Raw genomic sequence first — 13,405 nt, 5'->3', positions numbered from 1 at the left:
ATCTCCCCTGAGAACCAAGTTATCCACCTGTGAGCTGAGAGTACATCCTTTCACTTACCGAGGCTTGGCAACCCCTGGGGATGGGGACATCCCTGGCATGGGGTCCTGGGGCCCATCCCTGTGTCCAGCCCTGTGCTGGTTCCTGCCCATGGCACCCATCCCATCTGGATTGCACCCGGAGGGGGCTGAGCACAGGGTGCAGGGTCACAGTGTCCTGGGAGGGGGGTGCCAGGGGCAGAGGGGGGCCCTGCCCCCTCCAAGCTGGCCCAGGCTCAGCCCTGCAGTGTTTTAGGTCTTTATTACTTTTCCCCCCCTCAGTTGGTTGGTTTTTAATTGATTCCCAAATCTCATTTGGGCACGGGAGCTGGGGGTGGAAAAGCTCTGTCTGAAGTTGATTTTGCAAATCAGCTCTGGCCATCTCCAGCCGGGTCCCGGGGCAGAAGCACCGGGCTCCCAATAACCAGGGAGGAAGCCTCTTGCTGCCAGAGCAGATCCACCTCTTTGATGTGCTCCCTCAGTTATTCTTTCATTTCTTGAGCAAATAATCTGGATTTTCACAATATTTACCTTGGAAATAATTATTTGTGTAAAGCATTCAACCAAGACAAACAGAGAATCGCTCAGCGTCGCTGTGGGGCTGGGAGGGCTCGTGTTCCCCCAAACCCTCCGGAGCTTGGGCTCCATGGGAAGTGGATGAGGGGAGAAATGGGCTTGGAGCTTGCACCCCACATCCTATGGAACCCCCGAGGGCTGGGACAAACCTCCTGGCAGCTCCGGCCGCAGGGCATGGATAACAATGGAAAAATGCAGCCACTCTGCCCTTCATGCCTTCCTGTGTCCCTGCATGGACTATTGCATCCCTGAATTCCCACAGACTCAGAGGCTGGAGAGGAGAAGCAGGAAGAGGGGGGGTAAAAAGGTGAGGGAAGGTTCAAAGGGCTGCAACAGCCTCGGTTTTTCATCTCTAGTTAATCTCTGCGAGGCCTGAGGCAAAGTCACCCTTGGGTCAACACTCAGGTGTTGTTATCTGCAATCTCCATCACCCAGAGCTGCCCCCAGCCCTCCCCATCAGCGGGGCTGCAGGGCAGGGTGCTGGGAATCCAGATCCTCTGGTTCCAGCCACTCTCTCCCGGGGTGGAGGGTAAATCCTGCACCTACACTGCACCCCAGCACCAGCCCCGTGCTGCCCCACGGCCACAGCAGTTTATGTGACTTCAATTTTCCAAAGCAAAAAGGCTTCTAAATTGAGCCTGGATGAACTGCTGGTGCTGGCACAGCGTGTTGCCAGCTGGGGCGTGCCCAGGGGTGCAGGGATGGGATGAAGGTGCCAAGACCTGTGCCCTGAACCCGCCGCTCCCCCTCGCTCCCACCCGCGCCCACTCCAGCCCTGCAGTGAGCACGGGGTGGCTGCTCCCAGTCTGGCAGGCTTGGGAAGGGAAACAAAGGCACAAATCCAGCCGGGACTTGGCTCCTTCAGCTGCAAGGCTTTTATTAAGGTGTGCAACATGCCCACGATCACGGGTGTGGGGTATGACAGAGGCAGCAGGCGCTGGACGTGAGTGAGCAGGAGGGCGGCGAGGGCAGCACGAGCCTTGTGGGTGCTGCTGGAATCCTGCAGTGCTGGCACGGGTTGATTTGAGCCGAGTGTCCCCTTTGCCACCAAAATGTCATTTTTGGAGGTGGAGTTTTGTGGATCTTCTCACTTTACCCGCTGGCAGCAGTTTGGCCAGCGGGACACAGCAGCTCTGGAACCCTCATCACCCTCCTTTTGCAATGAGAAATGGAATCAGTGCTGTGGGGCAGGAAGGGGAGCACGATCCCCTCCAGCCCAACCCTCGCTGTCCTGCTGCCACTCCTCCACATCAGCACTTAAAAGGAATGTGTGTCCTATGGAAACACAACAAAGCACAGCAAACACACACAGCAGCTCCTTTTCCACCTCTAGTTAAGACAACTGCTCTTTGGGTCCTGCAGTCCTTGCTGAATAAAATGCAAATTAGAAAAAAATACTCTCTTTGCTCTCAAATGATAAATTAATATGAACACCAACAGCACAAGTTCACGAGCAGCTTTGGGATCATGCAGTGTTAGAGCATCGCCCGCGACAGACAGACCTGCACACACACACACACACAGACCTAAATTAACTCTTCTCTAATACTGACACTAAAAACATACATTGGCATTGGATTATTTGACACTTAAATTTACTTTTCAACACTCTGAGGTCGCTTTTCAGAATGACTTTTTTCTCTCACACAGCCCAGGACACCTCACTCTCCCCAGCAAGCAACATTCCCCAGTGGCTGGGCTGTGAGACTCCGGTGCAGGTGGGATGTGGGGATGAAGCAGGTGCCCAAGTGCTTTGCCCAGGTAGGTTTAGAAGCTTCGCTGCCCTGAGGCCCCTCCCTGCCCTGCAGCTTCCACACAGGCCCATCCTGGCACGGGCTCAGCCGAGCTCATACAAAGGACTAGATTAGATGTAAAGATGAGCCTGGTCACCCAGGGCTCGGCAAACCCCAAGGTCCTGAGGTTGACCCAGCCCAGCAGGATGGGGTACAGGACAAAGTGAATTCCCACGCAGAGGGAAAATGGAGATGAGTGTTCAGGACTCTTGGTTGCATTAGGGAGAGATGAGAAGGGCAGGGTGGGCACCCAGGGGCCCGGTGAGCGCTTTGCACAGGATGGAGATGCCACCAGCCAACACCACACCGGCCAGAGGGTGAGGGCTGGGCCGGGCAGTGCCGGGGGTTCCGCAGGGGTGGCACCTCAGGGGTGGCATCTCAGGGGCCGGGGGCAGCTGTGGCAGCCAGGCAGGCCGGGCCCTGCTGCATGCAGCGGATGAGCTCCTTGCGGTTATCCAGGATGGTGTCGAAACTCTCCTGCAACCGGTTCTGCTGGTCCACGACTTTCTGCTGGAGGCCGTGGATCCAGCGCAGCAGGGCCAGGCGCCGGTACATCACCAGCTGGATGTGGTGCTTCTCCTTCTCCTGCTCCTTGAAGCGCTCCTTGTCCTGGAGGTGCTGCACAGCCTCTGCCAGCGCCGGCAAGAGGGGCCCCGGCTCGGGCTCGGCCATGCCCGGCTCAGGGGGGCTCCCAGCTCTGGGGGCAGAGGCAGGAGGGTCCCAGGTGCTGCTGCAGGCGCTGTCGGGGCTGTCGATGCTCAGGGAGCTGCTGGCGTAGCCGTTGTCCTCTGCGGGGGAGCTCGGGGCTTTGACACATCCCCCGGTCGCCTCCTCGGCAGCGTTTTGCCCCCCGGCCCCTCCGACCTCTGCTCCCTCGGGGGGGCTACGCACCCCCTGCTCGGGGACCCGCGGGCCCAGGGCGGTGTCCGTAAGCCGGCCCTGGACCATCTGTCTCTGCATTAATAACAGCAGATTATCGGACGGATTTGTGGTGTTTTCGCTCTGGCTGGAGCCCTCCTCCGGCGCGGACCCCGGCGCTGGCCGGCTCCAGTTCTCGTTGCTGTCACACACCTCTCCCACGAAGTTGGAGTTGGAGTCCTGCCCGTGCCCGGCCCCCGGGATGGCCGTGCCCAGCGCCGGGGCCCCCCGGCCCTGCCGGAACGGGGCGTTGGCCGGGCACACAGCAAACATCTCGCCGGTGTCCTGCCTGCAAGGGAAACGTGGAGCCGTGATGGGACTGCGGGCACACGGGCTGGCACGGCCGGACCCAGGGCAGCTACAGCGGGGGAAAACACCCTCTGACTCTATTTACCTCTTCAAAGCTACTGGAGCCATGATGAGCTCAGCATTCCTGGGTGTTTGGCCACTGCTCTCAGCATCTCCCCAGGACACATCACGGAAACACAGAATGGGTTGGGTTGGAAGGGGCCTTAAAGCTCAGCTAGTTCCAATCCCCTGCCATGGGCAGGGATGCCACCCATCCAAGGGCAACTTCCCACCTGATGCAGAAGCTCAAGAAGGCACCTCCCAGCCCCTCTCTCCTCCCTGAGAGCTCCAGCCCAACCCCACACTCCCCTGGCCTCCCCTGGGTGATGCCAGAGGGTATCCCAGGGTGCAGGGACACAGCCCAAACACTGCTCAGGCTCCTCTGCACAACCTCTGCCATCAGCCCTGCCTGGGGCTGAGGGAGCTGGTCCCTACCAGTGCCCAAACCAGTCACCCCTCTGGTTTTCCTCTGCAGGACCGGGAGCAGACTCGGCCAGAAAATAAAAGGTTATCCCAGCGTCCCTTGCCGGGTCAGTGGCAGCGACAGCCGAGCTCTCTCCCTCAAGGACATGCTCACAGCAATCCCATGAAGGAGCCCATCGAGTGTCCCGGTCTGACCCCGCACGGCAGCGGGGCAGCAGGAGGGGTGCAGGTGCCCCGTGCCCAGCTCAGGGTGCTCTGGGACCCCGGGACACCCCCAACACCCCCCACCGCCCACTGCCCGGTCCAGGGCTGGGTGCCATACCCGTAAAACCGCTGCATCCCCCCAAAAGCTGTACCCCCCAAAAGTGCTGCCCCCCAAAAGCTGCATCCCCCAAAAGCTGCCTCCCCCAAAAGCTGTACCCCCCAAAAGCTGCATTCCCCAAAAGCTTTGCCCCCCAGAAGCGCTGCCCCCCCGCAGGCGCGGCCGGGCGGCTCCGCCGGGGGGGATGCGCGGACCGGCGCGGGGGCCGAACCCAGGAGCATCCCTGCCCCGCAGAGTCCTCACAGAGCCCCCCGGAGCCCCCAGCCCGGCGGGGGGGGTCCTGCTCCCCCCTGCATCCGAGCTCCCACAGAGCCCCCCGAGCCCCCAGCCCGGCCGGCGGGGATGCGACCCCCGGGACCCGCCGGTGCTCTCCCACCGCCCGCCCGGCCCCGAGCACTCACCGCCCGGTCCCAGCCCCGCTCCGGCCCCGGTCCCAGCCCCGCTCCGGCCCCGGGCTCCGTGAGCCGCCGCCGCCGCGGGTGGGAGCGGGAGCGGAAGCGGCCCCGCGTGGGGAGGCGTCACGGCAGCACTTCCGACGGCGCCGGCGGGGCTGGGGGGGACCGGGATGATGGGGGGGGAACTGGGATGATGGGGGAGACCGGGATGATGGGGGGGAACTGGGATGGTGAGTGGGGGGACCGGGATGATGGGAGTGGAACTGGGATGATGTGTGGGGGGACTGGGATGATGGAGGGGACCGGGATGATGGGGGTGGAACTGGAATGGTGGGGGGGGACCGGGATGATGGGGGAGACCGGGATGATGGTGGGGGAACCGGGATGATGGGGGAGACCGGGATGATGGGGAGGGAAGGGGATGCTCGGCAGGGGGACGGGGCTGTGCGGCAGCTCTTGGTGCCCCCGGTCCTGCCCGGTGCCCCCGGTCCCGCCCTGTGCCCCCGGTCCTGCCTGCCCCTCGGCCGCCGTGGCTGTGTGTGTATCCCTATGGGTCCATGTGCAGCCACTGCATCCCTCGGGAAGCTCCCACCCGTGTCCACCCGGCCTCTGGGGGGGAAAGGGGAAAACTCCCGCCCATGTCAGGGAGAAGGAGCTGCAGGCCCCTGTCACCCCCAGCCTGGCGCCGGGTGGGTGCTGGTGGGTGCCCCCTGACACGGGCAGGGGGGATGGTTTGGGACGTGCTGGCTCCTTCCTGCCGGCCTGTGGGTCCCGTGAGCCTCAGCAGGTCCCTGTGGGGATGGGGATGGGTGAAACATGGGTACCGAGTGCTCAGTGGGTTCTTTATTCCCTTTATGCCTGGAGCTGAGATGTCCACGCTGGGAAAGGAAAAGGCTCAGGAACATCAAACAGTTCCCACGAGCTCCAGCCCAGCTCGGGGGTCACATGAAGCACCGGGAGCATTTTGGGAGATAAAGAGGCTTTGTGGGACTGGGGGTCACAGGGGGCAGCTGGTGCCACAGATCCCCTGTCACCCACAGAGCTGCCCCGGGCAGGGATGGTCCCATCTCCTGCCATGCCCACACGATGTGGCCTCCACCATCCCGTGGGAGCTCTGGGATAGACGTGGCACGAGCACAGCCCCCTCATCCCAAGGGCTCTGCAGCACAAGCCCACACTGTGCTCAGTGCCTCCCACCCACCCTGAGGAGGAGGAAAGAGGGAATGAGGGTGATTCCAGAGTGGACAAAGGTCCTCTCAAAAGCTCTGGACTGTTGGAGGTGGGATGTGGGAGAGAAACACCGAGAGCAGATGTTCCCCCATGACATTGTGAGGATTTGGAGCACTGGAATATCTGTGAGGGTTTGGAGCTCTGGAATATCACTTATAAGTGATAAATAAATTGTTTTAAGTTCTTGTCTGCCTGACAAGCCCCTCAGCAGCCTCTCCTGCTCCCGGCTGCTCCAAAGGCTTTGACACCTCCATGGAGGAGCAGTCAGAGGGGAGGACGAGAGCTGTAACTGGGACACTCGGGCTGCAGCTCCAGGGGAAGCCTGGGATTAAAGAAACAAACCCTTCCCGTTGCACAGGAAAGGCAGGAGCTGACTCAGGCGTCTGGGAATGGGCAGGACAGAAACAGGAGTTTGGGCACACAATGGACTCAGCTCAGCCTTTGCCTTGAGCTGAGCTTTTGCTTTGTGCTGCTCTGGGCTTTGCTCCTATCGTGGCCTGAACTCTAGCAGTGAAATATTCATTACTGAGGGAAATTTAATCCATTTGTGGACCTTCTCCCCCTGTTTACTAAGAGACACATCTCAAACAGGCCTTTTCCATCCCAGTTTAGGCTTCAACAGTAAAAGAAATCTGCAAGTCCAGCTGGAGTTTGGCTGCAGGGCAGGACAGGGTTTGCTCCTCTCTCAGCTTTCCTTGTCCCCACCCCAGGAATCCCCACAGGCTGGCCGTGCTGGAGCCTGCTGCAAACCTGCTGCAAACCTGCTGCAAACCTACTGCCCTGCCTCTGGCTTCACTGGTTTGGGGGTTCCTCCCACAAGTTCTGGCAGTGGTGGGAGCCAGAGTGGTGCTGGAATCACGGAGGGATCCAGGAGCAGCTTTTGCAGGGGTCTGTCTCGCTGGGGATGGTTTTGCAGTGGTGCAGCTCAGGTTCAGCCCGGCTCCCCCAGCCCTGGGATTCTCTGTGTCTGGACACCAGCAGGATTTGGTGCTTCCTGTGACTACAGCTCTGTTCCCCTATGACCCAATGTCCCCTCAGCCCCAGCTGACCCTCACCCCAAGCACCCATCTATGGGGAACCCCAGAGCAGGGAACCCCAGCTCGGGGTGCAGGACAGAGGGAATGTGGGGACTTGAGGAGGGCTGGGCTGCTCCCTTTGGGGACTGGGGGAGAGGGAAGGTTTGGAGGTGGAGGGGGCTTAGTGATGGATTTCAGACATCTTCCCCTCCCCTTCAACCACTTTGTTCCAGAAATAAATTAAAAGCTCTCCCTCCAGGAAATTAAAAATAATTTAAGAAGGCTGAGCGCAGGACCTGATGTGCTGGGGGTTTGGACGGGAGATCCTGGGCTTGGAGGGGAGAGGGGTGCTGGGGTGACCTGCCAGAGCCTCTCCAGACAGAACTGGCACCGGATTTTTCCACCAAGGCAGGTCCTTGTGGCCTGGATGCAGCACCCTTCGCTGGGCTCAGGGCCTGTCCCAGCTGCAGGAGCCCCCCTGCACTTGGGAGACTTCCATGGCCACTGGGACCTCACACCAGCAGAGACCTGGTGATGCCTTGGGACACACCCCAACACGGTGCTTCAGTCCCAGTTCCCTGCTCCCTGTGCTCACCCTGCTCAGGGAAGCTGCCTCCTGCTCCTCATGTGCCATGTGTCCCACGAGCCCTGCCCCGTGCCACAGGCTTGGGACAAAATTGGTCCCAGAAGCAGCCCTGGCACTCGGCCCCGTGGCCAGTGCCCGACCCCTCTGCCAGGAAGGAGGCACCAGAGTTCAAAACCACACACCTGCATCAGTCCACCCAGGACACAGGTCGCCCAGCAGCCACCATCCCACCAGCAGGCTCATCCCGGGACCCCGGTGCTGAGAAGGGGAGCTTGTCCCGAAAGAGTTAAGGGTGAAGCGTTGCAAACAAAAAAAAAGAAAAAAAAAATTACGAAAGAAAAAAATGCCCTGAACCACATGCGACCTAACCTCCCCAGCGGCTCATCTGAGTTTAATAATGGAGGAGGGAAATCTCCCAAAAAGCTCTCTGAGAAATTAAAGTAAACAGCGTGCTGACCTCCAGCCCGCGCTGCCCCGCCGCTGACTCGCCGGCCACGGCACTCTGCCTTCCCTGGCATTCCCTGTAATTGTAAACACATTCGGGTAAATACGAGGGAGGGGTCCTGGGGGGGTCCTGGGGGAGCAGCTCTCCCCACAACCGGCAGGAATCCGGGCTGAGCATCAGCTCAGAGCCGTGGGAGGCACTGTGGGCTGAGGGTCTGGGCTCCGTGGCCACAGACACCCCTGGCTGTGAGGGGCTTCACGTGGTCAAGGCTTCAGGTCTGACACTGCCAGTGGGAACAGGAGCCACTGGCACCTTCACACTGTCCTGGGACTGCAGGGTTGGGGCTGGAAAACCTCATGTCGGGAGCGCTGATGGGTCCTGCCAATGGAGGGAGGAGGAGGAGGATGCTATAAAGGGTTTGTCCTCTTGGCCTCACAAAATTTAAAAACAATGCTCTTATTTTCATAGATCCTGGGCATTTTTGTAGGCTGAGGGAAAGAAAAGCAACCCCAGGCTGTACAAGTGCTGGCATTCCTCTCTGGAGAGGAGCTGGAAAAGCTGCCAGCCAGGATGGGGGAAAGCACTGCTGCCAACCCAGCCCCATCCCCAGCCGTGCTCCATCCTCATCCCTGTCCCCATCCCTGTCCCCATCTCCATCCCATCCCTGTCCTACCCTCTCACACAGCATCCCATTTTCTGCATTTCCCACAGGATTTTCTGAGGAAAACGCCACTGGAAGGCCAGGGAAGGGGCAGAGGGGGCCGGATCCAGGCAATCCCTCTCCCCTGCCCTCAGCCCCAGCCCCTGGCCAGTCCTGCTGCCTGATCTACCTGTAACCCAAACTCAATTTCAATGAGAATCAAGAGCAGCAGTAGGAGCACCGTGTTTGGTGAAAAATGCCAGGAATCTGCAGCCAGATTGGCCTTCAGAGGATCCCAGAATCCCGCGGAGGCCAGACCACTTGCACAGGACTGGAGGTCAGAGCCTGCTCCCTGCAACAGCTCCCAGCCCTGGGATCAGCCTTTGAGGTGGCACCAGGGAGAGGAGGAAGAAGAGGAGGAGGAAGAGGCTGCAGGGCTGGGGAGCCCAGAGGAGGTGTGACCCTCCCTCCAGAGGGATGAGCCGTTGGTGATGGGGACTCGGGTCACCTGGAGGGGGGAGACACCCCTCACCAAACCACTCCTGTTGGGGGGGAAGCCTCCTTCCTCTTTGCTTTCCTAAAATCTCCAAAAAACCAGTTTCTCTTCGTTTGGGGTTTCTCTTGGCCAAGGGATCGGGGCTGACGTTCCACAGACGTTCCCTCTGCGGTTCCTCCGCTGCCGAGCCACAAAAAGGGAATATTGCTGCCGACTCCACCCCTTTCATCAGACCAAGACCCAAAATCACCATTTCCTCTCGGCCTGTGAATCACTAATAAACTCCAGACAGAAAGGTCTGATTAGGAAATTGTTTGGGAAATGGAGAGGAAGGGGGAGGGCTGGGCTCTCACTGCAGCCGGTGCCTCTGGGTGACTTTGCCCCTCAGTGTCACCTCCCAGTGCCACGGGCAGGTCCCTGCCTTGGGATCCCCAAACCTGCTCCGGCCACAGGCCCATCCCTGGCTGCAGGCAGAGCTCTGCAGTGGATGGATCCATCTGGATGGATCCCAGTCTGCAAGGGCTGGGAGATGAAAATCTCTGCTTACACTGAAGTGTATATTTTTTGTTTGGCTGCTGTGCCGGGGCTGTGGCGTGCAGGGAAACATTCCCATCATTTGGTACCTGTAGCTCGGTGCCTCATCAGCCTCTGGGCACAGGATCCTCAGCTCAAGTGCCTGTGGAAGGGCTGATGTCTTTAGAGGGGAAGGGGACTTGTGATGTGTCCTGTAGCTCAGACCCCTCCCTCCCTGCCAATGGAACAGTGATGGCCCTGCAGCTCCCAACACCCCCCAACTGCTGCACACTTGTCCTGACACAGAAAAGCTCCACATTTGGACCTCATAAAGCAGAAAAATTTCAGGATTTTGAAATTTCGGTCTTGGACCCAAATCTGATACATTCCACAAATGCTTTAATTTATCCCTTTGTCACAACATTCAATAAAAGGTTTCGTTTCAGCTGCACTGCTTTGATTAATAACTGTAACAGATTCTAACCTGAAGGAATCCTCTGATATTGTGTCCGTGGAAATTAAATGTTTGATTGCACATAGTCAGGATTTTCTGATGTGGAAGCGGCTCCACTGGAGAACTTTGAACAAGCTCTAATCAAGAAACACTCTGAGTTATTTTTCCTTCACCTATAACAAGTCAAAACATCTGTTAAAAATTCAATCAGAGCAAAACTGGCTGAAAAAAAAAAATTAAAATTTGGGGTGTGCAATGAAATGACTGTGCAGGTTGCAGCCAGGTGGGATGGCAGCACGTAGGGTTGGCACACAGGGTGCCCACCTGGCCAGCACAGGCTGTGAGGAGTGGGGTCCCATGGGGGGTCCCACTACCCCGTCCCCTCTTGCCCCAGCACCAAGTGGGACACCAAGGCAGCAGGTGCCAACCCCAGGGAGGCACTGGGAGCCACTCAGTGCTGGCCAGGACCACTCCAGCAGAAAAATGAGGCAAAAGGTGCCTTTTGGGCTGAAAAGGACGTTTTCTATATGCTTTAAATCCTCTGTGCCTTAATACAAACAAAAACCACTGGGATTCCAGGCTTGGGTTCGTTCTCCTTCCTCTCGTCCTCTCCCGTGGCAGGGTGAGGGGTTTGCATCTCTCCAATCTGCTGCAGAAGGCAGAGGGATGGGAAGGAAGAGGGAAGACCAAAATCCCACGGGAATTTAAGAACAGGAGCCCTTTTCCATGGGCACGGCATGAACGGGGAGCCGCCTCCTTTCGGTGCCGATCCCGGCTGTGCCCAGGCTGTGCCACAGGTGCCCCCGTGCTGGACAGGGAGCGCTGGCACAGTTTTGAGGTCAGAAAGCGGGGGTTTCAGCAATTAGAGCAGCATGCCAAGATAAATCCCTGCTTCCTGGCGGATCCGTTCCCATCGGCCGCAGCCCCAGTGAGACGGACCCCGGCGAGGGGCTCTGCTGGCGGGAACAGCCCGGCAAATTCTCTCTGCATGGGTGAAATTCCCTCCGCTACCGAGGTTATTATCTCCCAACAGGAACCAACAATATCCTTTCATTTAGGCACTAATTCGAACAATGTGCGCCGGCTGGGGGAGGAAGGGCCCTCGCTGCTCCAGAGCCTTTGAAAAATCCAGGCGGGAGCCAAACCAGAGGGAAAACAAAACCCTGGGATGCTGCGAATGGCTCAGCGTGGCAGGGCCGGGACCAGAGCTGGTGCCGGAATCTCCAGCCATGATGCTGGAAAGATCCGTGGTGCTGCCAGTGCAGGGCATGGCACAGGGACAGGAGGGACACGAGGCACCCGTGTCCCAGCTCTTATCCAGGGAATATCAGCCTCGAGGCCGTGCTGGAGCAGACAGCCCCATCCATGGGGAGGTTTTGCCCAATGGAAAAATCACCTCCTCTGCTGAACCAGCATGTTCAGCCTCACAATTCCGGTTCCCATGGAGCAGGAGGGTGAAGTGAAACATTTCTGAACTTATTGTATTGCAGAGCTCACAGGAGGCACCAGGAAAACTTATCCCACCCCCACCACCATCCCCACCCCTATCTCCATCCCCATCCCTCTCTCATCCCTGTCTCCATCTCCAGCCTCATTCCTGACCCCATTCCCATTTCCATCCTCATCCCAGTGCCTGCTGGAATGCAGCATCCCATTCCCACTGGTCACCCCAGAGGTAATCCCTCCTGGGCACACCTCACAGGGGTTTCCAGGGGGGTATGGGGGGATTCTCCCACATTTCCTCCACCATTGTTGATATTCACCCCCATGCAGGGAGAGCAAGCGCGTTCCCCCTTCCCCGACAGGGATATCAGTTGGAACATCATCTAATTGATTACATGGAAATTGCTGCTGGTGGAAAGGGAAGCCCTTCCCTTGCTCTCGGTGAATTAATTTCGCTTTTGCCATTCTTGGCTCAATTAATCTTGTTAAAGTGATACAATTTTAGCTCACACTTCTCTCACGGGTACCAGGGAGGCCCTGGTGGGTGACTGGGGGGTTGGTTAATCATGGAATAGAATCATGGAATATCCTGAGCTGGAAGGGACCCCCAGGGATCCTCCAGTCCAACCCCTGGCCCTGCGCAGGACACCCCAACAATCCCACCCTGTCCCTGGGAGTGTTGTCCAAACCCTCCTGCAGCTCTGGCAGCCTCGGGGCTGTGCCCACTGCCCTGGGGAGCCTGGGCAGTGCCTGACCAGGCTCTGGGAGAAGAACCTTCTCCTGAGATCCAACCTAAACCTCCCAGTGATGCTGGGATGGGCTCCACCAGGCACCTTTGTGGCCACGAGCACCCAAAGCATCAGGCTCATCCCAGGCCCCCAGAGCTGAGTGGGACCCCAGGACCCTGCCCAGGGTACCAGGGCCACAGGGATGCAGGATGCTGGGTGGGGAGCCTGGGCTGCCCCCAGCTCCACATCCAGACAAAGAGCATTGGCAGCCCCCGGCAGCTGGTGTGGGGGGACATAATCCCACAAAAGTCCTGCTCCATCCCACAAAAGTCCTGCTCCGGGGGGCTCAGCAGGAGAGGGGAAGGACACATCGCTGAGCCCCCCGCCTGTCCTGCCCCACTATTGACTGCCTAAACAGTTCTTTGGTGATTACAATGTAAATATAGCTTTTCATGGAGTAAAGGCCTTTTATGGGATCCACACACACTTAACCACTTAACCCCGGCGACAAAAAGAGCAGTGAATGAGCTGTTTAGAGGCTGCTCGTGCAGAAAAGCTGGGCCTGAATAGGATTTGGGGATGTCTGTGTATCAATTGCTATGCTCTGGGGGCCCTCAATGGGGCTCCTGCGTTGGAGCATGTGCCAAAGGGCTCGCGTGGGTACGGACGGGGTGTCAAAAAAGAAAAAAAAGGAGAAGAAAAAAAGCAGCTGCTTCTCTTTAATAAAACAATGATTTATTCATAGCGACTTGGGGAAGGGGCGGGAGGACATCGAGATACAGTGAAGTGATGCTTGCCCTGCTCTGTGCCTGGGAGAGGCTCAGGGGATGAGCCTGCCCGGGCAGTGGGAGGTGTGGGGACCCCCAGAGCAGCACACAGGGACCCCAGAGCAGCACACAGGGACCCTGGAGCAGCCCGGGTGGCAGAGCCAGGTCCTGCTGCAGCCCCAGCCAGTGGTGAAGGTGTCCCTGTGGCTCCAATTCTTCAGCCCAGGCACTTTTTGGGGGTGCACAATCCAGGGGCTTGGGGACACCCCTCTGCTC

At 58.7% G+C, this 13,405-nt stretch overlaps 1 protein-coding gene across 1 annotated transcript; it reads right to left on the bottom strand.

The window, feature by feature from the left end:
* Positions 1 to 1,464: 1,464 nt before the first annotated feature.
* CUNH1orf216 (chromosome unknown C1orf216 homolog) lies at positions 1,465 to 4,855 on the bottom strand. The gene is made up of 2 exons (XM_027661439.1): positions 4,818 to 4,855; positions 1,465 to 3,612 (listed from the first exon to the last, which is right to left on the bottom strand). Exon 2 carries the CDS (start codon positions 3,594 to 3,596, stop codon positions 2,784 to 2,786), a length of 813 nt encoding a protein of 270 aa, XP_027517240.1. The 5' UTR covers positions 3,597 to 3,612; positions 4,818 to 4,855; the 3' UTR covers positions 1,465 to 2,783.
* Positions 4,856 to 13,405: the final 8,550 nt, after the last annotated feature.

The sequence above is a fragment of the Corapipo altera genome, unplaced genomic scaffold (assembly GCF_003945725.1).
Source record: "Corapipo altera isolate COAL_440 unplaced genomic scaffold, ASM394572v1 201, whole genome shotgun sequence".
In the NCBI taxonomy this organism is placed as follows: Eukaryota; Metazoa; Chordata; class Aves; order Passeriformes; family Pipridae; genus Corapipo; species Corapipo altera.
The sequence above is the reverse complement of the archived record's forward strand: the minus strand, read 5'-3'. Positions and strand labels throughout refer to the sequence as shown.